The following is a 27,872-nucleotide window of genomic DNA, read 5'->3' as shown; positions in this document are numbered from 1 at the left end:
GGCGTCCAGGGGGTCTGCTCTGCTTACTTGGCCCTTGGTCAAACGCTGTCTCCCCATAGCTTCCCCCTCTGCTCCCTGAGGGGCCTGAGGTGCTCAAGGGAGGCAGTGGGGCAGATGGTTCAGCATTGAGAAAGTAAAGCTCCCGGCCATGCTGAAAATGCACTAATTTGGTCAATATGTGATGTGTGCTGAGGAAAACCTGGTATTTCCAGAGGCCTGTGCCTGCGTTATTTATTTCTGCCACATGTGCTTCAGCTGTTGCCGTGCAGTGTCCCATGGCTTCTCGCTCAAGCTCACATGTGTGAGGTTGTGCAGTGTGAAACTCAGGAACTTTGGGTCTGGTTCTCACCCTCAGTCCCAAAAGGCTGTGCTCAGTCAGGGGGCACAGGGATGGCTGGAGTCTAAGCCAGCAGGCTTAGCTGCTACGCTGTCCAGTGTCCCATGATTAGCAAACCCTCATTAACGGTCCCCCTTGAGACCTTTAGAAACCACGCAGTGGCCAGACTGACACCTTTAAAGGATAAGTGTTAATGTCACTGCTCTACAGCAGCCCTGCGTGGCTTCTCACCATGCTCAGGGGCCCTGCATGCACTGCTCTGTTCTTCGTGGCCCCTCCCCTCCCCTGTCCCCCAAGTTTCTGCCACCTGGCCTTCTAGCCTTTCCTCCAGGACACCACGCTCAGTCCGGGACTGAATCACATGATTTGCATATAGGCCTAGTCTCCTCCACCCAGGCCAGGCCCATATTGTTCCAGCCTCATGCTATCCCATTACCTGATCTGAAATGATCTTGCTTGTCATTCGGCTACACAGCTAGTGTCTCTCCCACTGGCCACGAGCCCCCAGAGGCCGGGAGCTTTCTTGTCTTGTTTAGCCTGATTTTAGCACCTGGCACATCACTGGCCTTGACTGGGGGCTGTGACAGGAATGTATTCATCAGTGAACGAATGGGGACATGGGAAAGAAAGAAAAGAAATTAAATTCTTAAAATCTTTACTAGTTTGGACTAAATAGACAAAGTCAGGCTGGTTTAGGAAAATATGAATGGCAAGGCTCTTGGAAAGGAGTGGGGTTTTTTGCTTTGCAGGTATTCAAAGTAAGGTGGCCAAACTGAACAGGCTGCTGGTTTGTGGCCTTCCACAAATGAGATGTTTTAAAGGAACAAGCAGAGAACGATCTGCAGTGCCCCTGCCAGTTGTGGATGTGCTCTCCAGGTGCTAGGACATTTATTCTTAGTCATTTACATACTTCCCTGCAATCTTGTGACACTGTTCCTCTGCCGATAAATTTTCTGACAGTAAAAGTGAATGTCATCAGAGCCTTCCTGTAAATTTCAAATGAGCAAATTCCAACTTAATGACCACCCCGCTCCCTGTTCCTTTGTCAGCACCCTGGGTGAGTGTGGTGAAGTGGGGAATCCTCTCCACACCCTGTGCTGGGGCTGAGAGACCTGAGGACAGACTTCCACCAGGCAGATGCTCCTGCTGATTTCACATCTGTTAGGCCTTTAAAACTTTGGTGTTTTGCAAGGTCCCTGAAAGAACCTTCATTTTTTAAAAGATGTGAGATTTCTGTAAATGCCTAGGAATAGAACATACACCTTTCTGCCTCAAGATTTTGTAAGCACACGTGCCGGCTCAAAGGCATATACAACCATGTTCATGGCCGCTTTGTTCATAGATGCCAAAAACACGGTTGTGCTAAACAGACTGTGATATATTCACAGTGAAATACTGCACAGGAATAAAGAAGGAACCTTTCATCAACATATGCAACAGTGTAGATGCATCATAGTTTTGGCTCAACTCATGTTGAGTAAAGCAAGCCAGCCACAAGGGACTACACACTGTGATTCTGCTCATATGAACTTGAAGAGCAGGCCCTCTAGTCTGCAGCCAGGAAGCTCTGGGGGTGGGGCTGCCGCGGAGGTGTTCAGGGAGGGGTTTCTGAGGCGTTGGAGACATTCTCTGTCTTGAGCTGGGTCTAGTTAAACTGTGTGTGTGTTATTAGGGCAAAAGTTACTACTCTTCGTGATTTCTGAACTTCACTGTGATATGTTAATACCTCAATAAAATTGAGGGTATATATGTGTTGACGCACCCCTGAAGACCAGGTTCATGAGTTTCAGTGTTGCAGAAATGAACACTGAACTTGAAAGGAAGAGAGCTGGTGGAGTTGATTAGAGACAGCCTGCATACAAGGGAGCTGACGAGAAAGAGGAATGTAGTGCTTTTTGAAGGGGGCTGTGCATAAGGCTTATAAAGGCAGTTTCAGAAGGTAAGGGGCTGGGCGTTAGTGATCCGTGGTCTTGTAGATGGTTCAAAAATGCCTCGGCAATGGAATGTCCTTATCTGTAGTTTCCAGGGGCTGCAGGCAAAATTCCTGGAACTCAGAAAGGTCTGGTTAGAGGGCAGCATGGAGGAAACTTCTTAGCTTGTTTAAAAGTGGAGTGAGTTAGGCTTTGTTAGAGCCTCTAACATACGTATAGTATACATTTAAAAACCCTATATTAAAACCTTTAAAACAAAGACAAACATTGCTTTAGCTCCTGCTTTAGGCCAAGCATTTCCGTGCGCATTGTCTCATTTAATCCTCATGACCTTCTTGTGGGTCTGGCATTGTCGCCACAGAAGAACTAAGGAGGCTGCAGCGCAGAGAGGTAGAGTGACATGTTCAGTGTCACACAGCTGGTGAGCAGCAGAGCCAGGATTGCCCTCTTTCCATCCATCACACAGACTTTCTGAGTTGTGTCTGGGCGTCTTACCGAGTTCACGATCATCTCTCACTCAGGGAAGCTGCTGGCCTCCTCTGTCCGGGGGATCGCATTCCCCCCATCTTTGCCTGCCCCTCTTGCACCTCCAGCCCAAAGTGGTTCTAATCTAGGGCTCTGATCTAATCTCTAATCTAATCCTGTGTCCCCTCAGCACCCCTTCGTCAGCAGCGTCACCAGTAACAAGGCTTTGCGGGAGTTGGTGGCTGAGGCCAAGGCTGAAGTGATGGAGGAGATCGAAGATGGCCGGGAGGAGGGCGAGGAGGAGGACTCCGTGGACCCTGCCTCTGTAAGGCCTGGGACAAGGGGGCAGGGGTGGGATCCCAGCAGGCCTTGGCTGGCGGGGGAGGGGCCCCGGGGACGTGTGGGAAGGATTCTTTTCTGTTTCTCCCCAGCTTAGAGGTCATAGGCTCGTGCCACAGGTTACACAAGACGGCAGATGGGCCAGGGTGGGGCTAAAGGGCTGTTGGCTGTTGGCCAGACCTTGTGAGTTTTCAGGAAAGACCAAGAATCTAGATTTTCACATGGGATCTTCCAATTTTTAAAAGTTGGTAGCTGACTCATAGTTTCCCAGCCTTTTTTCTGTTGTGGCTCACAAAGAAAATGAGAATGTGTTTTTGCACACGGTGGGATAAATGCAGATAAAAGGCTGCTCATGATTGGAGGACAGGCCGAGGAGCTTGGGCCACCCCAGGCCCCGTCTGGCTGCCCCGGCACCCAGAGGACCTGTGTCTTGGCATTAGTGATCCATCGGCAGCTTCAGCTCTTGGCTGCATTTAAATTTAAGTTGATGCTGACTTAAAGTTTTAAGAACCTTTGAGTCAAGCAAAGCATGTCTGTGGGCTGGATTCTGTCCTGAGCTGCTGCTTTCAGATCCCTGGTCTAGCCGTCTGGGGAGGCCCCCATCCAGAAGGGAGGTTTCTGTCCCTATGCTGCTGTGGACCCAGGGAGGCGGGGGCTGGACTTACCTGTTGGGGAATGGGAAATACAGTGCTTTTTCCAGTTTAATTGAATCTTGGGAGAAGCCAGAAGCTCATGTGAATCCTTACCAGGAAGAAGCAAAGCATGAGGAGGACTCGTGGAAGCGGCACAGTGACCTCAGCTGTTTACAGAGCCCCTGTTGAGTGCTGGGAGCTTTGCGCCTCCAACAGAGGAGAAGCAGGGCTCCAGTTTACAGAGAGAAAAGCTAGGGTCTGAGAGTGAAATGGCTGGCTGAGCCACAGGCGGCACCGTTGTGTGTCTGGGGCATGGCTGCAGGAGGAGGGGGTAGGTGGCAAGGTTGGGGAGGGAGCAGGAAACAGTCACTGTAGCCTGGTTCTCCCCAGGAGGCCAGTCTTTGAGAAAGTGGGGCTGTCTTGCCAGTGGGTTTCAGCCCGAGACAAGTTGACTATGGATTCAGTGAGACAGAAAAATGACAACATTTCTTGGGGTGAAAGGGTTTTTCCCCAACTTTATTCCCACGGTGGCAGGTCAGTCACTAGAATCCCATCCACTCAGAGCGAGTCTGCACGCAGCAAGCTGGTCTCTATCTCTGGGCCTCTCTGCCCCTGCAGCCGTCTCAGTCTCTGTCCTTGGCACTGCCACCCCTCCAGTCTCTGCTCTCCTGCAGCCGTGCAGCAACCAGGCAGTAGCCGTGTGGCCATGCCACCCAGAGCACTGGGAGGAGTTCTTTATATATAGAGTCAGTAGTAACGTATTGCCCACACGTGTGTAGTGAGCTAGCCTACCAGGGCCAGGTGAGAATTCTGGCCACAGGAACCTTCACTTTGTCCACAGGGGGCATTGCGGATTCCAGGCAGGGGTAGGGATGACAGGATGAGATCTGAATTTTTGAATAAAAGGTGGATTAGAATTCCATTTCCAGAGTTAAGAACCAGCAACCGTCCTCACTTGAGAGAGTGCTTACAGTGTGATTACATTAATATCAAGGAAAAATAGGCAAACTAACCTATAATACTAAAAGATCAAAGTCAGCATGATGATAAGTCTAGGGGTGGACAGTCAGAGGACGGGTCCCTAGGACAGGGCAGTGTTCCACTCCTGACATGGGAAGTGGCTGTGTGGGTGCTTACTTTATTCCTTAAGCTGGACGTCATATTTAATCCACAGAATGGGTGCTAATATTTCACAGTAGCAACATTTCCAGTACTTCCCACTCACAAAAGCCCTAAAAAACAAAAACAAAACAAAACTTAAAGAACTTAGTGGCTGGTAGGCTGAATCTCCTGGATAGCTTTGGTTTGGCCTTTCTGAAACTTTTTAAAAACTTGAATTAATTGTCATCTAAAAATTATGAGATGGCAAATAAAAATCCAGCTTGTCTTGAAAAAGTAGGTCTGGTGACAAAGCACCCATTTTTCCACACTGTCACAGTTGGCTGAGCAGAGTAGCCCCTGCCCTCTTCAGGTGGGGCATTAGCTGTCCATCTGACCACAGTTGCCTCCACTTCTAGGAGGAATAACAGGTATTAAATTAAGCTAAGATTAGAGACTATCAAGAGACTCTTACTCCTTAAAACAAGTACATTTGACCCTTGAGACAGTTGGAGGTTAGGGGCACTGATCCCCCCCACACAGTTGAAAATCTGTGTATAACTTTTGACTCCTCCAGAAGTTAACTACTAATAGACTGCTATTGACTAGAAGCCTTACCACTAACATAAACAGCCGATTAACATATATTTAATGTATTCATAAAATAATGTAAGCTAAAAACAAGGAAGTTTTTTCAAATTGTCACAGATCTCCAAAACACTTTCCAACATATTTACTGAAAAAAGTTTGCATATAAGCAGACCTGTGCAGTTTAAACCTGTGTTGTTCAAAGATCAACTGTAGTAATTGTATTATGGGTTATGCAGTGGGGAGGGGTGAGGACTATGGCTTACTGGAAAGGGATACCTACTATACTGTCCTGGTCCACTTCATATTGCGGGTGACTTTCCATCCCTACCATGTCTCTGACTCTTACCTTGGACATACTGTAGGATGGATGGCCTTGACTATTTTTTTTGTCCTAGCCTCTGGGGAACCATACTCAAGATTCTTCTGATGTGAGCCTCAATGCTGACAAGCTTCTCAAAGAATCATCTTTCACCCCTCTGCCACCAAGCCAGCCTGAGGAAAGTGTGAATGGGCCCAGCCAGCCCTCTGGGGACAGATCTCTCCAAGTCATCAGCCCCCCAGAAGCAGCCCCTGGAAAAGAGAATGGCGTAGCAGTGCCAGTAGCTCTCCGGAAGTCCCGGCCAGTGTCAATGGATGCCAGAATTCAGGTATCTGAAGAGATGCAAGTCACTAACCAGGGTGAGGACCTCAGTCCAGCAGCCAACCAGTCTCAAAAAGCAAGCCAGAGCCGACCCAACAGCAGTGCCCTGGAGACCTTGGGTGGTGAGAAGCTGGCCAATGGCAGCCTCGAACTCCGCACCCAAGCAGCTCCAGGCCCTTCCAGGAGGGACTCGGACTGTGGCAGCCTGTCTACCTCTGAGAGCATGGTCTACAGCACCTCCCTCTCAGCTGACCTGTCCTTGAACAGGGAGACGGGCTCTCTGTCCATCAAGGTAAGGCCACTACTTGTACTGCAGGTTTGCAGCAGGACGGCTCCAGATGTGCTGTCGTCCAGCTTGGCTGCTGAAAGCATCCGTGGCTGCTTTCTGTTTTAAGTGGTTCAGGACGATTGCTCTTTCTTTAAAGAGCTTTTAGTTTGATTCATAGTTTAACTTCTAAAATTTCTGAGTTCAATCTTGGAATTAGTCATGTCAGGTACTTGGTTTGGGTTTAAATTTCAGTTTGGGTTTCCATTTAAATTGGGTTTGGTTAAAGGCTGTGGTGAAATCTGGGAGAAAGAATTCTAGAAGTGGAAGTCCTCTTCTTTGGGGCTCAGCCATGTGGGCCAGCTGCTGACTGGAGGATTCAGTGAAAGGCAGGAGGGAAGGGGAGACAGCCAAGGCTGTGTTCTAGCTCAGTGACATTGGGAATGACAACAGCCCCTGTCTCACGGGCTCCGCGGGAGGCCAGCCTTGCAGAGTGCTCTAAGAAACGACAGAGGGGTGTCTCTGTCATCCCAGCATACAGATGAGCAAACAGGCTTAGCAAGGGGGAGCTCCTCAGGCCCCAGACTCCGTGTTCTGAACCCCACATGCCGTTCTGCCTCCCCTGTGGGAACTGTGGTCTCCTCCTCCTCAGGACAGGCTCACCCCCACCCCACCGCCCTCTCCTGTAAACTGCGTGGTATCCTTGAACTCACCGTTGGTTAGCTGACTAGGCCACAGGTGGGGGCCTCATTCCCAACCAAGGCTGATTTTAGGGAAGGGTACTTCAGCTTTTTGTTTATTTCCATCATTTGTTTTGGTGAAAACTACCAAGCAGAGACTCAAAAATGACTGCTAAATTAAAAAGAGTGAAAGAAGAAAATGCAGCCAGTTAGCCCAACAGTTAGCTATGGGAACAGAAAGAAAGTGCACCAGGATGAGTGTAGACAGCAGCTCTTATGTGTCAGCAGAATCGGGGCCCATCACCTTCCTTAGGACAGGTGTCTTGCCCTTCTCTTCTTAAAAACACTAGGAGTAAAAATTAAAAATTAATTTATTTTTAAATATTTTATTGAAGTTTCAAGTGTATAACACAGTGGTTCACCAGTTACCCACATTATTAAATACCCACACTAGTGCAGTTACTATCTATCAACATAAAAGATGTTTTAGAATCATTGGCTATTTTCCCCATGCTGTAATATCATTCCTGTAACCAACTTATATTATGATGGAAAATTTTGTGCCCCTTTATCCCCCTCACCTTCCCTACCCACCCACACCATCCTCTCCCTCCATGATAAACACCAGTTACTTCTCAGTGTCTGTGAGTCTACTGCTGTTTTGTTCATTTTGTTTTGTTTTGTTTTTAGATTCCACAAATAAGTGAAATACAGTGTTCATCTTTCTCCACCTGGCTTATTTCACTCAGCATAATATACTTTAGGTCCATCCACGTTGTTGCAAGTGGCAGGATTTCTTTCCTTTTTGTGGCTGAATAATATTCCATTGTATATATGTATCGCATCTTCCTTATCCACTCATCACTCATCTACTGATGGACTTTTTGGTTGCTTCTATATCTTGGCTATTGTAAATAATGCAGCAGTAAACATAGGGATGTATGTATCTTTTCAAATCAGGAAATCTATTTTCTTGAGGTAAATTTCTAGAAGTGGAATTACTGGGTCATATGGTATTTGTATTTAAAATTTTTTTTCGAGGAACCTCCATACTGCTTTCCACAGTTGCTGCATCAATTTTCATTCCCACCAACAGTGTAGGAGGGTTCCCTTTTCTCCACATCCTCGCCATCATTTGCTGTTGTTTGTCTTTTGGATGTTGGCCATCCTTACTGGTGTGAGGTGATATCTTATTGTGGTTTTAATTTGCATTTCTCTGATGATTAGGGATGTGGAGCATCTTTTCATGTGCCTGTAACAGGGCTGTTTTGACAAGAGTCTGTGGGCTAGTCAGTGCGTGGTGACGTGACAAAGAGCCCGTTAACCTCAGGCAAGAGGCCCCAGGACGCACAGCAGTTCCAGTGTGAGGGCTGCAGTCCTGACCTCCTGTCTTCCCCATCACTCTCCTGCCAGCCTCCATTCTTCACTGCTAGTCTGACCCTTCTTTAATTGAATCCTGGGACACAGGAGCTGGACACTATAGGGAGACGAGAATCAGGTGTGACCATCAGTGCAATGGTGTCCAAAGCCTCTGGGTGAAGTGCTATGGGAAGAGGTGGGAGTGTGTAGGGGAGAGGGTCGGAGCCTCCAGGGAACTCAGGGTCTCTGGGAGTCTCTGCTGAGCAGGAGATGGGGGTCAGAGCACACTGTGGGTCCAGAGACTTACTGTCAGGAGCCACCTGCAATGCTGAGCTTTGCGTAATGATTTCCCCCCACCAGGACTCAAGGCTGCACAATAAAACCCTCAAGAGGACACGCAAGTTTGTGGTGGATGGCGTCGAGGTGAGCATCACAACCTCCAAGATCATCAGCGAAGATGAGAAGAAGGATGAGGAGATGCGATTTCTCAGGCAAGCTTGGGCAGGGCCACTGATGGCGGTGACAGGTAGGGTATGGTGAGAAAGCCATCTGTCCACAGCACGAAGGGATCGAGGACACAAAAGGAAACTGGTTTTCTTGAGATCCTGTGCTCCTCAGCCCACGGGCCCATCCGTCCAGAGCACTGAGGGAACTGTCAGTTGGCCTGAGCAGTGACCACTTCGCTTGTTTAGGGACTGAGAGGACAGGGCTGGAGCGTGGAGTGTAAGCTTAGAGGCGTGCAGCCATTGGGGTCCACAGGGTCCAGGTCACCTAGGCCTAAGGACTGAGGAAGAGCGGACTTTATCCCAGGTACAGCTAGAGTCAATCTGTTGGAGAGTGATCGGCTCTGATGTCCCTTTTGAAATATGGCTCTGCTGCCGTGTGAGTCGGGTTTTGTAGAGGGGCGAGACTGCTGCAGGGAGGCTGGGAGACCTTGTCCAGGACAGTTGGGTTGTGGCCTTGGGTGGTGTGAGGGGAGAAGGGGTCGATTGAACATAGATGTTGGAGGCAAAATCAGTGAACTAGTGAGAGATTGGTGTGGGGAGGAGGGCACGAGGCAGATCTGTCTGCTGGAACCACCCTCCCACACTGAGGGCGCTCAGGCCCCTTAGCCCTCCTGGGGAGACCTGGTCCCACCATTTGGTAAATGAGGAAACGGTGTTTCTTGGTAGGTCAGTTACTTGCCCGGGGTCACCCAGGTGAGAAGGGCTAGAGCTGGCATTTTAACTAGATCTGTCTGTGTGAAAAGTTTTCCAGGTGTCCATTGGACTGGGAAGCTTCCTGGTTGGGGGGGGTGTTGCTGGCGGTGGCATGGGGGGCTTAGTATTTGGGGAGGCCTTGGACTTACGGAGCTGCTTTGGGGCCAGGCCTTTACAGGGTAAATTCATTATTGGCTTGGAGATCATTTCTGGAATATCAAGCACATTCAAATTTTTAAAAAGCACAAACATCCCTAAGTCAAACAGAAGCTGATTTGGATGCTCTGGGGCACGTGTGCTCTCTAGGGACCAGAGGGAGGAGAGGCAGACTTTTCATTAGTGGTGTTCCTATGTGCATGCACGTGTGCCCCCCCACACCCACACACATACACACGCACGCTGGTGTCATCTGTCTTCGGAAGGCTCAGAGTTGGGGGTGGGGAGTGGTTGCTCTTGACTGATGACACCATCTTCTGTTTTAATGGCCACTTGGGAGGTGACCTGTACTCTCCAAGCTTCAGATCTCATGAGTTGCATTTCCTTACCCTCAACTCCCATCTGGGCAGTTCAGGTTCCTGGGGTTGAAATTCCAGATCCACTACACCCCATCAGGAAGTGATGCCCCCGGCCCTGGGCCACCGCCCCTTTCCTAAGCAGAGGAGCCATGTGCTGCTCAGGTTTAAAAGGTGAGACTTAGCCGAGACGGAGATGAGGGACTCATGGAGGACAAGGCTTTTCATCGTTGCCTGCCGTGGTCCAGAGGTCTGAGCATCCTGCAGCCCAGCCAGGCCACCAGGCTGCAGGGGCGTGGAAAGCTCTCATCAGTCCCCAGGTGGCTCATGCCCCTGCATCATGACCTGGATCCTGGCATTTCTGGAGGATTGGGTCACACGTTGGCTTTTGAACCATGTGCCCAAATACTCAGTCTCCCAGATGAAGTCAGGGTTCTCTTTTTCCCTAAAATTGCTGGTGCTAGGTCCTTTCTTTTTAAGACATCAGCCTGTCTTTGCTGGCTTGCCCTTGAGAGAACTCGGGTGGGTCACGGAGGTATGTTAGAACCTGGCTGCCTACCTTCTTTCTGTATTCCTTTGTTTGATTTTTTTGGGTCAGTTTTCTAAGCCTTAGTTTCTCTTGAGTCAGGATTCCCATTTCTTTGTTAACACTCGAAAATCACCTCTTACCTTCTCATTTCCCAAAGAGCAAGGGCTCAGACGGCAGCTTCCTTATGCAGTTGTAGACTGTGTGTCTGGCTTTTCCTAGCGATTGGGCTGCCTTTGCCTCTTCTTCCTCATCATCCTTGGAGCAGTTACCACTTCTGTGTGCCGGTGAGGCACAATAGGTGTCATGTGTCATCTTATTTAACTTTCAAAAAACCTGGGAGGCAGAGATCATTTGCCCTGTTTTACAGATGGAAGAGCAGAGGCCTGCAAAGATTGAGCGACTGCCTGATGGCGCTCAGCTGGAAAGTCAGCTGAGCTAAGATTCAGGCAAGGTCCCCCTGACCCCAGAGCATGCTGGCCCATCCTTGTGCCACTCTCGGCAGGGATCTGGGCTCTGGTCTAGCATAGCACACAGGGCCTCAGTCCTGAGGAGCTGCCAGGGATCCAATTCACAGTCAGGAGGCTCACATCTTTCTGCATCATTTCATTTTTTTCTTTTCTGAATATATAAATGATACATATCTATTTTTAATGGACTTACCCAGCCGTCAATGTCCCTATCTATGACTTATGTGATCTTTGAGGCCATCTACTGAAATGTCCACATCTTTTAACCCTTCAGGCGCCAGGAACTCCGAGAGCTTCGGCTGCTCCAAAAAGAAGAGCACCGGAACCAGACCCAGCTGAGCAGCAAGCATGAACTGCAGCTGGAGCAGATGCATAAACGTTTTGAACAAGAAATCAACGTGAGTATGAGAAAAGAGGGGACCCTATAAGGGCTTCTTGCCAACATTTTCTTATTTAAGTGAAAGCTGCAGAGTGGGGGTGACCGGGCCCTGGAGAGTGTTCACAGTGGCCCAGTTCCACTGGTTTCCTGATCTCATCAGGCGTTGACTTGCAAACACAGAATTGCATGAAGGTCACAGTGCTTCTGAGTCACAAAGGAAGGTCTCTAGAGGGAAAGTGACCTTAGTTGAGTACTGTGCAGGAACCTTGCAGGCTAGATGGCCTGGTATCCTTTTGTGCATGAGGAAAAAGAGACTCAGAGAGGTTAAGTGACATGTTCTAGGTCACACATCAAAGAGGTGGTAGAGCTGAGATTCAAGGCCAGGTCTGTGGAAAAGTTTGGGCTCTCCCCAGCTGACTCCCCATCTCCCTCCCAGGTTAAGGTGACTTTGCTGAATTTCTCTTCCTGCTGCTTCTAGGCCAAGAAGAAGTTCTTTGATACAGAGCTGGAGAACCTGGAGCGTCAGCAGAAGCAGCAAGTGGAGAAGATGGAGCAAGACCATGCTGTGCGCCGCCGGGAGGAGGCCAAGCGGATCCGTCTGGAGCAGGATCGGGACTACACCAAGTTCCAGGAGCAGCTCAAACTGATGAAGAAGGAGGTGAATATGTGTCAGGTGGAGGCAGGGGGTCTGGAAGTATTAGGACCTTGTTGGTTGCAGGGATCAGAACCCCAGCTCAACCTTACCTTATCAACAGAGGAATATTGGGGAGCTTGTATGCCGGAAAAGCTCACCACCAGGCACATCTGGATCTGTGCTCCAACGGCACCACTAGGAGCCACTTCTCCATCGTTTTCCTCTCCATCTGCTTTCCTCTGTGTTGTCTTGGCTCCTAGGCAAGCCCTTGACATGTGGCTAGGCAGCTTTCTATCCATCCTCCCAGCTTAGGAACCCCAGCTGAAAGAGAGCGGTGGGCATCAGGGAATTTGAGATGCTGTCATGAGAAGGTGGGAGTGCACGCTGGATGGGCAAACAACGTGTCCTCTGTGCCCTTCCTTCTCTTCTCTCATGATAGCAGTCCCCACTTGGGACCATGTGCCTCTTCTTCCTCTTTACCATCCCATCTGGAAGGCGGGGCACGGGAGGTGGCAAAGAGGTCGATGGTCCTGAGACAAGGAGAGGGAGGCATATTTCTCAGCCTGCCCTGGGGAAGGGCATCTGGGTCCCACAACTCCCTCTGTGGAGCCAGAAACCAGGATGCTGGGACTGCTTGTTTTCTTGGACTCTCAGGAGGAAGGACAGGGACAGGGAGGGTGGAAGCCCCCAGGGTGGGTGTATGAACACTGGCAATTCCCAGTCTCCAGATGAACAGCCTGAAAGTTGGTGCATGGGGCTGGGGGCCTCAGGGCCCAGCTCCCAGACTTTACTGTGATGGGCATGACATTTGGTATATTCAAAGAGCCCCTGAAAGTTGCAGGATACAAAATTAACACACAGAAATCTGTAGCTTTCCTATACACTAACAATGAATCAATAGAAAGAGAAATCAGGAAAAAATTCCATTCACCATTGCATCAAAAAGAATAAAATACCTAGGAATAAACCTAACCAAAGAAGTGAAAGACTTATACTCTGAAAACTAAAAGTCACTCTTAAGAGAAATTAAAGGGGACACTAATAAATGGAAACTCATCCCATGCTCATGGCTAGGAAGAATTAATATCGTCAAAATGGCCATCCTGCCCAAAGCAATATACAGATTTGATGCAATCCCTCTCAAATTACCAGCAACATTCTTCAATGAATTGGAACAAATAATTCAAAAATTCATATGGAAACACCAAAGACCCTGAATAGCCAAAGCAATCCTGAAAAAGAAGAATAAAGTAGGAGGGATCTCACTCCCCAACTTCAAGCTCTACTACAAAGCCATAGTAATCAAGACAATTTGGTACTGGCACAAGAACAGAGCCACAGACCAGTGGAACAGATTAGAGACTCCAGACATTAACCCAAACATATATGGTCAATTAATATTTGATAAAGGAGCCATGGACATACAATGGCAAAATGATAGTCTCTTCAACAGATGGTGCTGGCAAAACTGGACAGCTACATGTAGGAGAATGAAACTGGACCATTGTCTAACCCCATATACAAAGGTAAACTCAAAATGGATCAAAGACCTGAATGTAAGTCATGAAACCATTAAACTCTTGGAAAAAAACATAGGCAAAAACCTCTTAGACATAAACATGAGTGACCTCTTCTTGAACATATCTCCCTGGGCAAGGAAAACAACAGCAAAAATGAGCAAGTGGGACTACATTAAGCTGAAAAGCTTCTGTACAGCGAAAGACACCATCAATAGAACAAAAAGGAACCCTACAGTATGGGAGAATATATTTGAAAATGACAGATCCGATAAAGGCTTGACGTCCAGAATATATAAAGAGCTCACACGCCTCAACAAACAAAAAACAAATAACCCAATTAAAAAATGGGCAGAGGAACTGAACAGACAGTTCTCTAAAAAAGAAATACAGATGGCCAAGAGACACATGAAAAGATGCTCCACATCGCTAATTATCAGAGAAATGCAAATTAAAACTACAATGAGGTATCACCTCACACCAGTAAGGATAGCTGCCATCCAAAAGACAAACAACAACAAATGTTGGCGAGGCTGTGGAGAAAGGGGAACCCTCCTACACTGCTGGTGGGAATGTAAATTAGTTCAACCATTGTGGAAAGCAGTATGGAGGTTCATCAAAATGCTCAAAACAGACCTACCATTTGACCCAGGAATTCCACTCCTAGGAATTTACCCTAAGAACGCAGCAATCAAGTTTGAGAAAGACAGATGCACCCCTATGTTGATCGCAGCACTATTTACAATAGCCAAGAATTGGAAGCAACCTAAATGTCCATCGGTAGATGAATGGATAAAGAAGATGTGGTACATATACACAATGGAATACTACTCAGCCATAAGAAGTGGAAAAATCCAACCATTTGCAGCAACATGGATGGAGCTGGAGAGTATTATGCTCAGTGAAATAAGCCAAGCGGAGAAAGAGAAATACCAAATGATTTCACTCATCTGAGGAGTATAGGAACAAAGGAAAAACTGAAGGAAAAAAACAGCAGCGGAATTACAGAACCCAAAAATGGACTAACAGGTACCAAAGGGAAAGGAACTGGGGAAGATGGGTGGGCAGGGAGGGATAAGGGGGGGGAACAAAAAGGGGGGTATTAAGATTAGCATGCATGGTGGGGAGGGAGAAAGGGGAGGGTGGGCTGCACAACACAGAGAGGACAAGTAGTGATTCTACAACATTTTTCTAAGCTGATGGACAGTAACCGTAATGTGGTTGTTAGGGGGGACCTGATATAGGGGAGAGCATAGTAAACATAGTATTCTTCATGTAAGTATAGATTAAAAATTAAAAAAAAAAAAAAAAGAAAGAAAGAAAGAAAGAAAAGGGGGATTACTCCTTGATAGGATAAAACTATTGGTAAATCAAAGATCAACGCATGCTTTAAATATCCTTAATGTTGATCACTTAAAGGGTGTCAGATGATCAGCTATGGAGGTACTCTTTTCTGATAATATTCCTTTCTCTTAATAAAAAAAAAAAAAAAAAAAGCAGTTACTGTGTGCTGACCTCCAATGAGTTCTGCACAGTGGTATAGAGGGCATGTCAAAGTGTGGGCAAAGGGTCTGTTTGTTTCTATGCAGAAGATCAAGGCCTAGCTTGGATACCCAGAAAATGAACTAAGATACGATATGAGGAGGAGCTTCCGGCATCAGCACTCTCTGGAGGACTCGTGCCAGGGGATGATCATCAAAAAGCCTCCACAGGGATCCGGACGATGCTGCGGGTGTGGCTGCATCCAGCCCAACCGTCTCCTGGACTTGCCATAGGAATGAGGAGGGAGATGTCTAGGCTGGCATGTGCATACAGTGAGACAACGAATTTGACCGGATCTGTACTGTTGGAACTCAACCAGGAGTTGGGAGGGGTGCAAGGTGTAGCACTCCAAAATCTTATGACTATAGACTATCTACGGTTAAAAGAACATATGGGATGTGAACAGATCCCAGAAATGGGCTGCTTTAATTTGTCTGATTTCTCTCAGACTGTTCAAGTACAGTTGGACAATATCCATCATATCATAGACAAATTTTCACAAATGCCTAGGGTGCCTAAATGGTTTTCTTGGCTTCACTGGAGATGGATGGTAATTATAGATTTGCTTTGTTTATGTCACTGTATTCCTATTATGTTAATATGTGTGTGCAAATTAGTTAGTAGTTTAAAACCTATACATACTTAAGGTACTCTACAAGAAGATATGTCAAAGAAATGATCAATCCTCCCATGTTTCCTTCCATATGCTACATCTGTAGCTTTTCTTCTTTCTTCCTAATTACAACCCTTAAATAGAATTCGTGCCTCATATCGAATTTACCGAGTATCATAATTCCTCCAGGTGGTAAAGATACCTCGAGACAAGTGCTGGGCATAGAAGCCACAGGGCATAAATCTGCAAAGAAGTAAAAAGCTAACCTTTTCAAACAATATGGCTTCTCTCTCACTTACCAACTTTACATTTCCCTGTATGGCCCTGGAAGATGACTGGTTAGCCAGAGACGGGTAAGATTCCTCAAGGGAGGAACAACCTAAGACAGGCACAGTCGCAGGGGGGGCCATCAGGTGAGAATTTGGGTATCAACAGAGGTGAGGCTCAGAACCTCATCCCCCCTGCTTTGAGAGAAATCTTCTGCATCCGTGGATGTTTTGCTGCCCTTGTCTAGCCTGGATTAATACTTAGTCCATAGGCACACACCTGATCATCTGATCATCTACATTTGCCCTCTTACAGCACTAAACTATGTTTTCTACCTTTATCTTGCATCTACCTACCACTTCAGCATTTTATTAAAAATAAAAATAATAATAATAATAAAGGGAGAAATGTGGGATCAACATATAAATCAAGTACAAAAATCAAACGAATATTCATATTTGACCTGATTGTTTATAGGTCATAATGCATGATCAAAACCGAAAGTTTCTGTGATAAATGCCCTTGTACTGTTCACCATGTAAGAATTTATTCACTATGTAAGAATTCGTTCACCATGTAAGAACTTGTTCGTTATGCTTCAGAAGATTGGAGACTGACGAGAATTAGGCTTGAGATGGATTAATGATTGTACATTGAGCATTGACCCCCCTATACTGAATTTTATTGTTGTTAACAACCATTTGATCAATAAATATGAGAGATGCCCTCTCAAAAAAAAGAGCCCCTGGCAGCTGCCTATGGGAGCGGTGCTGGGGCTTGGGGGAGACCAGTGAGGCACTTGCCTTGGGCCCAAACTATAAGGGTGTGCTCAAAACCTCAGTAAGTAAGGTAAATAATAATCTAATGCAACATCACAAAATAAAAATAAGTGTAAAATATTAATGTGAAAAGAACATCAGGTGTTTAAAGTCAGGATCTGACAGGGCCAGGATTAGGGTGTGGCAGCAAGACTGAGTCCTGCAAGTATAGGGCTGGATCCTATCTATTTAAAATACCGATATTTTTGTTTTGTTTTTTATGTGAATACTGATGTTTTAAAATGTTAATTTATCTTGATTAAGGAGTCTTATGGAGTCCCTTTTGGGCCCTGTTTGCCTTTCTCTGGTCATGGCCCTCCTGCTGAGAGACTGGCCAGTGGGTTGGGGTATGTGGCGGGCACAGGGAAGAGGCTGTGGCTAAGCACACCCTTAGCTCTAGTGTGGGGAGCACAGGCTTGGGACTCAGGCCTGGTCCTGAGGCTTGGCTCTCTGTTTTACAAACTGTTGAGCTTTGGACAAACTATTTCCCTGGGTCCCTGTTGCCTCTTGTCAAAATGAATGTAATTCAGAAACTTTTTTATTGCACATCTACATATGTGGCCCTGTGCTGAGGCCAGGGTTACTGAACAAAATAGACAGGGACCCTACCCTCAAGGAACTGTTAATTGCCATAGAAGCCAGAAAACAAAATATACCATCAACTAAATAGAAAACTTGCCAACTGCATACATGCTGTGAAAGCAAATAGTCTGGTTGATGAGAGAAGATGTGGTGAGTGGTGAGATCTCCTTTAGGGCGGTCTGGGAACACCTTCTAGCATATGACATTCGGGCTGAGACCACAAGGATGCTGTCAGACATAAGGACATTCTAAGAGGGTGGAACAGCATGTGCAAAGGCCCTGGGGTATGAGAAAGAGCATGGGGTGTGGAATGAGTTGAAAATGGTCAATATGGTGGGAGCATAGTAAGTGAAGGAGAGATTAGCATGAGATGAAATTGCACAGGAAGAGAGGGGCCAGGTCATAGAGGGCAGTGGGCCTTATGCAGGGAGTAGCTATTTTATTCATTGCTGTTCACCATGCATTACTCACATAGCTGTTCTAAGCATTAAATGAGAAGTGCATTAAGTGTCAGGCCCGGTGTCTGCCCCAGAATAATACTCAGTAGGTGCTAGTGCCTTTCATGGCTCCTTACCCCATAATGTATGCACACCCTTTACATGTGTGGGTAAGTGGGGAGCAATTGTGGGGGATTGTAAGAGTGAAAAAAAGAGGTGCCTGGGATAGGGAGGCATGAGGAGAAGCCGCAGAGCCCTCACCCTCCCCAGCACGGAACCCTAACCAAGTTGCACGTTCTCACTGTTGGCAGGATTCTAGTAAGGCTTTCTAGCCTGTGGTTGCACTCTGATGCGGTGGGCAGGATCTGCTACTTGGTGTTCTCGCTCAGACTCAGTTTAAAATTGTCTTTTTCCTTGGGTGTTTTTCTTCAAAGTTTTCATGGAAAGGCAAGGCTTGACTCTTTGCTCTTTGGGCTCCTGCCATTTGGTAAGATTGTGTCCCTCAGGGGCACCTGCTTGTTGGGACCCTGTGGCTTGCTCTTTGGACAGACTGGACAGCTGCTGTCTTTAATCTGTTTCATGGTGGAGCCAAGCAGCGGTGGGCTTGGCTTCACTTGTGGTTCCCACAGCCCATTGTCGAGGTTTTGTTACTCAGTTCATTAAATATGAATTTTTAGAGCTCCTATGATTTGCCAGCCCCTGTGTCAGGCAGTGATGAGCAAAATCATACACAGCCCCTCTTCAAACTTGCTTTTGTTAGAAGAGACCATCAGTATGGAGAGTTACGTGGTTATAAGAAGGTTGAGAACATAGTACATATTTATCCGAGGGAGTAAAGGAGGAGGATGGTTTCTTCAACTCGTAAAGAGAGAAGTAAATTCTTTCAGGATAGCAGGGTGGTGGAGTTTGTTGTGTGGAACCTGGAGTTAGAAAGACCTGCATTTGAGTCTTGACTCTGAACTTGGACAAGCTGCCTAAACTCACTGAGTCTGTCTCTGTCTCTGTAAAAGCGGGTAAAGACAGGGTTGCCTCATGAGGTCGCTCTGTAGGCTAGATGTCAGAATGCAGGCAAAGCACCTGGCAACTGGAAAGCACTTCCTACACTGTCGCCTCTGGGGTTACTATTGTCATTGTTGTTACCAATTTCTAAAACAAGGTCTAGGGATTCCTGCTGGCAGGGGGCTTTGTGGTATGAGTCTGGATGTCCTATGATTCTGTGTCCTGCCACTGCTGACTCCACAGTCCTTAGGCCTTCTCTGGTCCCAAAGGTCACCTCTGTTACGGCTGCAGGATACTGAAGCCCAGGTGGCAGTGGGAAGCTTGAGTAGAGCCCGCCTGCCTGTTACCTGTAGATTAGTGGTTTGGGTGCACCAGCAATGGGGAAGGAAAAAGCTGGGAATGGGTAGAATCACCAGGTGAGCAGCTTCGGAATCCCCCAGATGCATTAGCCAGCCCTGTGCTGCATCAGATGGGTGCTGGAGAGGAAGACTGTGCATAGATCCACTTGGGCTTCTCTGTCACTGTTTCAGAGCAAGGAAGAGCTCACCCTGTGCACTTCCCTGAGATCCACTGAATGTGAGAAAGCAGGTCATGATCTGAACTCAACAAATGGAAAAGATACAAAAATAACAATAAAACTTGAAATTCCTCACTGGGCCTCTTTCATGGGTTCAGCAATTGGTATGGACATGCTAATAACCTTCCTACACAAAGGTGGTATTAAGCATGTAGGAGAAATCATTATTAGCAAGCTAGTTGGATGTGGACATGTTTAATCCTCATTGTCACTTTCAAGTAACTAAATCTAGTAATGTGTGTATCTACATATATACACTGTATATACAAATACAGTAAATGTATTATAAATGTATTCTCTAAGAATAGAATTGATGGTCCACCGCTCAGTTCCTAGACACAGAGCACATGTAGCATCCATAAGAAACTTGCTTGACACTCATAATTTACTTCTTAGATCACCTAAATTTGAAAATACATTTAACCAGTGTTGAAGGAAATCTTTCTGGAACGCTTATGTTTCCTGCTTTCCTAGGCAAATTTCACTGAATGACTATTTCTTCTGTACTTTGGATTTTCCTAACACCACAGCATTATATTCCTGGAAGGATCGTGGTAATCTTAGTTAAAAGCCAAAGTTTTTCCTGATGAGAAAATGAGAACTCTTAACAGGTCCAGGGACTTTTTTCAAAGACGGGCAGCTGGACCAGAATGCAGGATATCTGACATCTACTAAAGCACAATTCCTCAACCTCTGCCAGTCTTTACAGATGTCAGCCAGAGCAGTGCTGGCACATCCGTGTCCCCAGGGGTTCCGGACGTGTGTAAGTCACTGTGCCCCTTTGCTAAGTGATCTACTTGTATTGTTCTTTTGTCTCCTCTCTCCATTGTGAGTGGAGTAACATTTCTTACCGTTTCCAGTACCATTAGCAGAAATCTCCAGACCCTTTCAAAACTGCTACTTCTGCTCACCTGTACTGGAAAAATCACACAATCAAGCTCGTAAAAGTGCAGTTGTAAGCTAATGGGTCCTTTAAGTGGTATGACGCCTTGAATGGTGCTGTCAAAAGGGAGATGCTGAATCATGGTTATACACCAGATTGTTCAAGGCAGACCTTTGATATGGAGCTGAAGTGGTACCACTGAGATTTTTGAGGTATTTTATAGGGACTTGTAATTAATATGGTGATTCTCAGCCAGGGACTCTTTTTGTCCTGCAGGGGACATTTGACAATGTCTGGGAACATTTTTGTTTGTCATGACTTGGGAGAAGGTGCTGTGGCACCTAGTGAATAGAGGCCAGGGATGCTGTTAACATCCTCTAACAGCCCCCACAACAAAAAGTTATTTAACCCCCAAAGTCAATAGTGCCCTAATTTAAGACCATTAAGGCCAAAGAAGAAAAGGTTAGGATTCCCATTACAAACCATCAAACCATGAAAGAAAACACCAAAAATTAGATGATGATAAAGAATAGCTGATAGGATTTTGGAACCGGATGGTAAGTGTATGTTTAACTTTAGGAGAGGCTGCCAAATTTTTCCAAAAGGTGTGTTTTACACTACCACAATGTATGAGAATTCCAGGTGTTCCACATCCTCACCAGCACTTAATACTGTCAGTTGTATTATTTTATTTCAGCCATTCTGTTGGGGGGAAGTGTTGTCTCATGTGGCTGATGATATCAAGTTATTTTTTCATGTGCTTATTTGCTATTTATATATCTTTTTGGTGAAGTACCTGTTCAGATCTTTTGCCTATTAACTGGGTGATTTGTTTTCCATTTACTGAATTTTTGAGAGTTCTTTTTATATTCTGAAAGAAGTTCTTTGTCACATACATATTTTGCAAATATTTGCTCCCAGTCCATAGCATTATGGCTTGTCTTTTAATTCTCCTAGGAGAGTCTTACATAGAGCATGAGTAAGTAATTTTGGTAAAATCCAGCTTATCATTTTTTCTTTTAGGGATTGTCCTTTTCATAGCATGTTTAAGAAATCTCTGCCTAACCCAAGGTCACATGTTTTCTTCTGGATGTTTTACAATTTTAGGTTTTACATTTAAATGTATAAGGCATTTTGAGTTCATTTTTATATAAGGTGTGAGTTGTCAGTGAAGTTCACTATTATCACTTTTGTGTATGGACGTTCACTTCTTCTAGCACCATTTGTTGAAAAGGCTTTCCTTTCTCCACTGAATTACTTTTGTGCCTTTGTGCAAAATCAGTTGACCATATATATGTAGGTCTATTCCTGGACTTGCTATGCTATTCCATTATCTGTTTATCCTTCACCAATACTACAATGTTTTGATAACTCGAGTTTAAGTCTTGAAATCAGGTAGTGTGCTCCAACTCTGTACTTCATTTTCAAAATTGTTTTGGCTATTCTAGGTTCTTGCCTTTACATGTAGAACTTAGAATCAGCTTGTTGGTATCTTTGAAAATGTCTGCTGGGATTTTGGTTGAGATTGAGTTGAATTCATGGATCAGTTTAGAGCAAATGGACATCTGAACTATACTGAGTCTTCTTATACATGAACATATCTCCATTTACTTAGGTCTTTGAATCTTCAGCATGTTGTCGTTTCTAGCATATAGATTTAGCATATATTTTGTTACAGTTGTACCTATTTAATGTTTTTTGGTGCTATAGTATAAAATACTATTTCTTAAAATACCAATTTACAGTTGTTCATTGTTAGAATATAGAAATACATTGATAGTTGTATATTGATCTTATATGTTGACCTTGCTAAACTCACTTATCAGTTCTGGTGTTTTTAAAAATAGATTTCTTGGGATTTTCTATCCAGACAAACTCTGCCAACAGAGATAGTCTTATTTTCTTCCTTTTCAATCTGTATGCTTTTTATTTCTTCTTTTTTATTGTGCTGGCTACGACCTCTGGTAGGATGATGAACAGGAACAGTAGAATGGGACATCCTTGTCTTGTTCCTAGTATTTTATTTTTTTTATTTTGGCATCATTAATATTACATGAGCAACATTGTGGTTACTAGACTCCCCCCTTATCAAGTCCCCCCAACATACCCCCTTACAGTCACTGTCCATCAGGGTAGTAAGATGCTGTAGACTCACTACTTGTCTTCTCTGTGTTATATTGCCTTCCCCATGTCCCCACCCCCCTACATTATGTGTGCTAATTGTAATGCCCCTTTTTCCCCTTATCTCTCCCTTCTCACCCACCCTCCCCAGTCCCTTTCCCTTTGGTAACTGTTAGTCCATTCTTGGGTTCTGTGGGTCTGCTGCTGTTTTGTTCCTTCAGTTTTTTTTTTCTTTGTTCTTACACTCCACGTAGTGAAGTCATTTGGTACTTGTCTTTCTCCACCTGGCTTATTTCACTGAGCATAATATCCTCCCAGCTCCATCCATGTTGTTGCAAATGGTAGGATTTGTTTTCTTCTTATGGCTGAATAATATTTCATTGTGTGTATGTACCACATCTTCCTTATGTCTTGTTCCTAGTCTTAAGGGGAAAAGAGCATTCAGTATTTCATAAGTAAGTATGATATTAGCATTAGGGTTTTTTAAACGCCCTCTATCCAGCTAAGTAAGTTCTCTTCTATTCCTATTTGCTAATAAATTTTGTCATGAATGGATGTTGAATTTCATCAAATGGTTTTCCTATATCAATTGGTATGATCATATGGTTGTCCTTATTTAGCCTACTGATATTGTGAATTATATTGCTTGATTTATAAATATTGAACCAGCTCTTCATTCCTGGGATAAAACCTACTTGACCATTATATATGTTCCTTTTTATATATTCCTGGATTCAATTTGCTAATAATATTTTGGTGAGGACTTTTGAGTCTGTGTTCATGAAAAGGATGAATCTGTGGTATCCTTGTAATGTCTCTCTGATTTATCTTTTCTTGAATGAACTTTGATAGTTTCTTTCAAGGAATTGTCTATTTTATCTAAGTGGTTAAATTTATTGGCATAAAGCTGTTCAGAGTATTCCCCTAGTGCCCTTTTAATGACGGGATCTATAGTTATGTACTGGTTCATTTTTCGTACTGGCAATGTGTGTTGTAAACCTCCTCGTCCTCTTTCTGTTAATGTGACTAAAGGTTTAATTTTTATTTAAAGCTTTGGTTTCACTGATTTTCTGTTTTCAGTGTTATTGATTTCTGCTTTTATATTTATTTGGTTTGGTAAGTTTAAGCTATTTTTATAGTTTCTTAATTTGGAAGCTTAGATCACTGATCTGAGACTATTCTTTACTGATTATGCATTTAATGATATATATTTCCCTTTAAGCACTGTCTTGGCTTCATTCTGCCAATTCTGATGTGTTGTATTTTTATTCAGGTCAAATTAGTTTCTAATTTACTTTGCAATTTCCTCCTTGATCCATGAGTTAGTCAGAAGTTGTTTGATTTAAAAATATTTTTGGATTTTCATATCTTTCTATCATTGACTTCTAGCTTAATTTCATTATGGTCAAACAACATATTTTTTAAGATTTCAATTTTTAAAAATATATTAAGGTGTTTTATGACCCAGGATATGGTCTATGTCAGTTATGCTTCCTGTGCAATTGAAAAGGATGTATAGTTGACCTTTGAACAACATAAGTTTGAACTGTATCAGTCCATGTATACATGGACATTTAAAATTATTATTAAGGTATCGTTGATACACAATTTTATAAAGGTTTCACATGAGCAACATTGTGTTTACAACATTCACCTATATTATCAAGTCCCCAACAACCATTGCAGTCACTATCCATCTGGGTAGTAAGATGCTATAGAGTCAGTATTTGTCTTTTCCATGTTATACTGCTTCCCTGTGACCTACCTGTATTATGTGTGCTAATTATAATGCCCTCTAATCCCCTTCTCCTTCCATCCCCACCCACCCTCCCCAGCAACCCCTTCTCTTTGGTAACCGCTAGTCCCTTCTTGGAGTCTGTAGGTCTGCTGCTGTTTTGTTCCTTCAGTTTTACTTTGTTGTTATACTCCACAGATGAGTGAAATCATTTGGTACTTGTCTTTCTCTGCCTTTCTTATTTCACTGAGTATAATACTCTCTAGCTCTATCCACGTTGTTGCAAATGGTAGGATTTGTTTTCTTTTTATAGCTGAGTAATTTTCCATTATGATATATACCACATCTTCTTTATCCATTCATCTACTGATGGACACTTAGGTTGCTTCCATTTCTTGGCTATAGTGCTGCAATAAGCATAGGGGTGCATATGTCTTTTTGAATCAGGGATCTTGTTTTCTTTGGGTAAATTCCTAGGAGTGGAATTCCTGGGTCAAATGGTATTTCTGTTTTTAGTTTTTTGAGGAACCTCCATATTACTTTCCACAATGGTTGAACTAATTTATATTGCCATCCACAGTGTAGGAGGGTTCCCCTTTCTCTACATCCTTGGCAGCATTATTTGTTATTCCTTGTCTTTTGGATGTTGGCCATCCTAACTGGTGTGAGGTGATATTTGCATTTCCCTGACAACTAGCGATGTGGAGTATCTTTTCATGTGCCTGTTGGCCATCTGAATTTCTTCTTTGGAGAAGTGTCTGTTTAGATCCTCTGCCTATTTTTTTAACCAGGTTATTTGCTTTTTGGGTGTTGAGGCATGTGAGCTCTTTGTATATTTTGGATGTTAACCCCTTGTTGGATATGTTGTTTACGAATATATTCTCCCATACTGCAGAATGCCTCTTTGTTCTGCTGATGGTGTCCTTTGCTGTACAGAAGCTTTTTTGTATACATGGACTTTTATCAATAAATATATTGGAAAAATTTTTGGAGATATGCAACGATTTGAAAAATCTTGGGAACTGCATAGCCTAGAAATGCTGAAAAAATTAAGAAAAATTTAGGTATGTTATGAATGTATAAAATATATGTAGATTTTGCCTATTTTGTCATTTGTTACCATAAAATCAACTGTAGGCTATTTGTAGTTAAGTTTTTTGGGAGGCAAAAGTTACACGTGGATTTTTGACTGCATGGTGGGAGTTGGGGGGATGGTCAGTACCCCTTATCCCTGTGTTTTCAAGGGTCAGCTAAATATTCTGTTGTTGGGTGTAAATGTTCTGTAAATGTCCGGTAGGTCAAGTTGATTGATAGTGTTGTTTAGGTCTTAATTTTCCATCCATTTGTTTGGTTGGCTACTGAGAAAGGAATGTTAATGTCTCCAGCTATAACTGGGGGATTTATCTATTTCTCTTGTTCATTCTGTCAGTTTTGTTTCATGTTTTTGAAGTTCTTCTGTTACTCAAATTGTCGTATCTTCTTAGTGAACTGCCCCTTACTGCTGTCATTATGTAATGTCCTTCTTTATTCCTGATAATATTCCATGTTCTGAAGTCTACTTTGTCTGGTATTTGTGATATAATGGATTACAAGAAATACACATTTGGTTATTTATGTGACCAAATATATATTTCCCACATATATTTCGTCTTCATCCACAGTTCCTGAAAACACTACAGAGTCTTAAAGGTGAAACAAGTGTTTTGTCATATTAGTGAAGACTTTGGACCCCACCCGAGGGCCGGGGCTGGAGGGTGAATCAGCCAATGGCCAATAATTTAGTCAGCCATGACTATGTAATGAAGCCCTCACAAAAACCCTTGAGAAGAGCTTTTTTCTCTCTGTCTGCTCTGCTGCACCTGCTCTGCTCGGTTGGATCCTGCTTCTTGGCCCGAGCGAGCTTCTATGCTTGGGGAACCAGAACTCCTCCGCGTGCCACTGAGCCAGGCCCCAAGCCCCACGAGGATAGAAGCTCCTTTATTTGGGACCTTGCCCTATGTCTCTCTTCATCTGGCTGTTAACTTGTATCCTTTATGGTATGCTTTATTAAACTGGCAAACCTAAGTGTTTTCCTGATTTCTCTGAGCTGCTCTAGCAAATTAATCGAACCTAAGGGGGAGGTGGTACAAACCTCCAATCTGTAGTTGGTAGGTCAGAAGCACAGGGAACTGCCTGGGGCTTGCATCCAGCATCTGGAGTGGGTGTTGGAGGGCAGTCTCGTAGGACAGAGCCCTTAACCTGGGGAATCTAGTGCTGTCTGTGGGCAAATAGCATCTGAATTGAGCTCTCAGACACCCTGCTGGTGTTTGAGATTTGCTTGGTGTTAGTATGTGTGGGAAGACCCTTCCCACATACTTACACATTGGAATCAGGTCCAGGAATCCGAATAGAGTTACACTATTACTGCTGTGTATAATATTGTTATTGTTATACATACATGTAGGGAAAAAAGATAGCATTCCATTTGGTGTGGGAGGAGTGGGAATCACACTATTAATAGAGCCAATTTTGCTTTCCTTTATGTTTGCATAGAGTATCTTTTCCCATCCTTTCAATTAGCCTATCTAATGTGATTTCTTATAGACAGCATTTAATTGGGCTTTAGTTTTTTTGAAATGTAATCTGAAAAATCTTTGTCCTTTAATAGGGGATATTTATATCATTTACATTTAATAAAATTATTTGTTTTCTGTTCGTTCCTCTGGTTTTTGTTCCTGTTCCCCTTTTCCTGCCTCTTTTTGGAGTCTGGCTATTTTTTGGTATTGTCTTTGAATCCATCCGCTGGTTTAAGTGTGCGTAAGTGTGTGTGTGTCTAGCGGCTGCTCTAGGGCATTATAAAATACCTATCTCTTTTCAGCGTCTCTTTAGAGTTTATATTTTAACATTTCAAGTAAAATATAGAAGGCTTACAATTATCTAAATTTCTTGATAACCCCCATTTTTGTTAGAATTGTCACATTATATCTATATACTTTAAAAACCTTACCAAACAATGTTGTAACTTTTGCTTTAAAGTCATACATATTTTAAAATCTTAAAGGGAAAAATTATTTATCATTTCTGTGGCTCTTTCTTCACTCTTGAAGGTACAAGTTTCCCCTTTGGATTACTTCCCTTCAGCCTGAAGAACTTCTATTTCGCCTGTCTTGACAAATTCTCTCTTTTTTTTTTCCATCTGAGAATATTTTTATTTTACTTTCATTCCTAAAAGTTATTTTCAAGGGATGTAGAATTCTGGTCAACTGTTCTTTTCTTTCAGCACTTTAAGGATGCTGCCCTGCTAGCTTTTGACCTGCATGGTTTTTGTTGAGAAATCCATGGTTATTGAAATTGTTCTCCTTTGTTAATGTATCATTTTTCTCTAGCTGCTTTCTTGAATTTTTTAAATCTTTGGTTTTCAAGAGTTTGGTTTTGATGGTGTTTCAGTGCAGTTTTCTTTGAATTTAACATTTTTTTTGGGTTTCATTGAGTTCCTTGAATGTGTACATTTATGTCTTTCCCCAAATTTGAGAAGTTTCTGCTATTATTGGTATGTATTTTCTACATCAGTCTCTTTCTCCTTTCCTTTGGCATTCCCCCAAACATGACTATTAGACCTTTTGATATTTTCTTACTATAAGTTTCTGAAATTTTATTCTTAAGTCTTTTTTTTCTGTTGTTCAGATTCAGTTATTTTCATTAGTCAGTCTTCAGATTCACTGATTCTTGTATCCTCTCCATTCTG

The 27,872-nt window shown here is 44.0% G+C and overlaps 1 protein-coding gene across 1 annotated transcript in view; it reads left to right on the top strand.

The window, feature by feature from the left end:
• Positions 1–27,872, top strand: part of STK10 (serine/threonine kinase 10) — a 125,130-nt gene that overhangs the window by 73,205 nt on the left and 24,053 nt on the right. Inside the window, exons 8-12 of the mRNA XM_073232215.1 lie at positions 2,924–3,058; positions 5,789–6,325; positions 8,698–8,828; positions 11,319–11,442; positions 11,902–12,081. Coding sequence (XP_073088316.1) covers positions 2,924–3,058; positions 5,789–6,325; positions 8,698–8,828; positions 11,319–11,442; positions 11,902–12,081 — 1,107 coding nt within the window. The remainder of the gene's footprint in view (positions 1–2,923; positions 3,059–5,788; positions 6,326–8,697; positions 8,829–11,318; positions 11,443–11,901; positions 12,082–27,872) is intronic.

This window comes from Manis javanica, chromosome 1, assembly GCF_040802235.1.
Source record: "Manis javanica isolate MJ-LG chromosome 1, MJ_LKY, whole genome shotgun sequence".
In the NCBI taxonomy this organism is placed as follows: Eukaryota; Metazoa; Chordata; class Mammalia; order Pholidota; family Manidae; genus Manis; species Manis javanica.
Note: the sequence above shows the minus strand (reverse complement) of the source record. Positions and strands in the feature narration are given on the sequence as shown.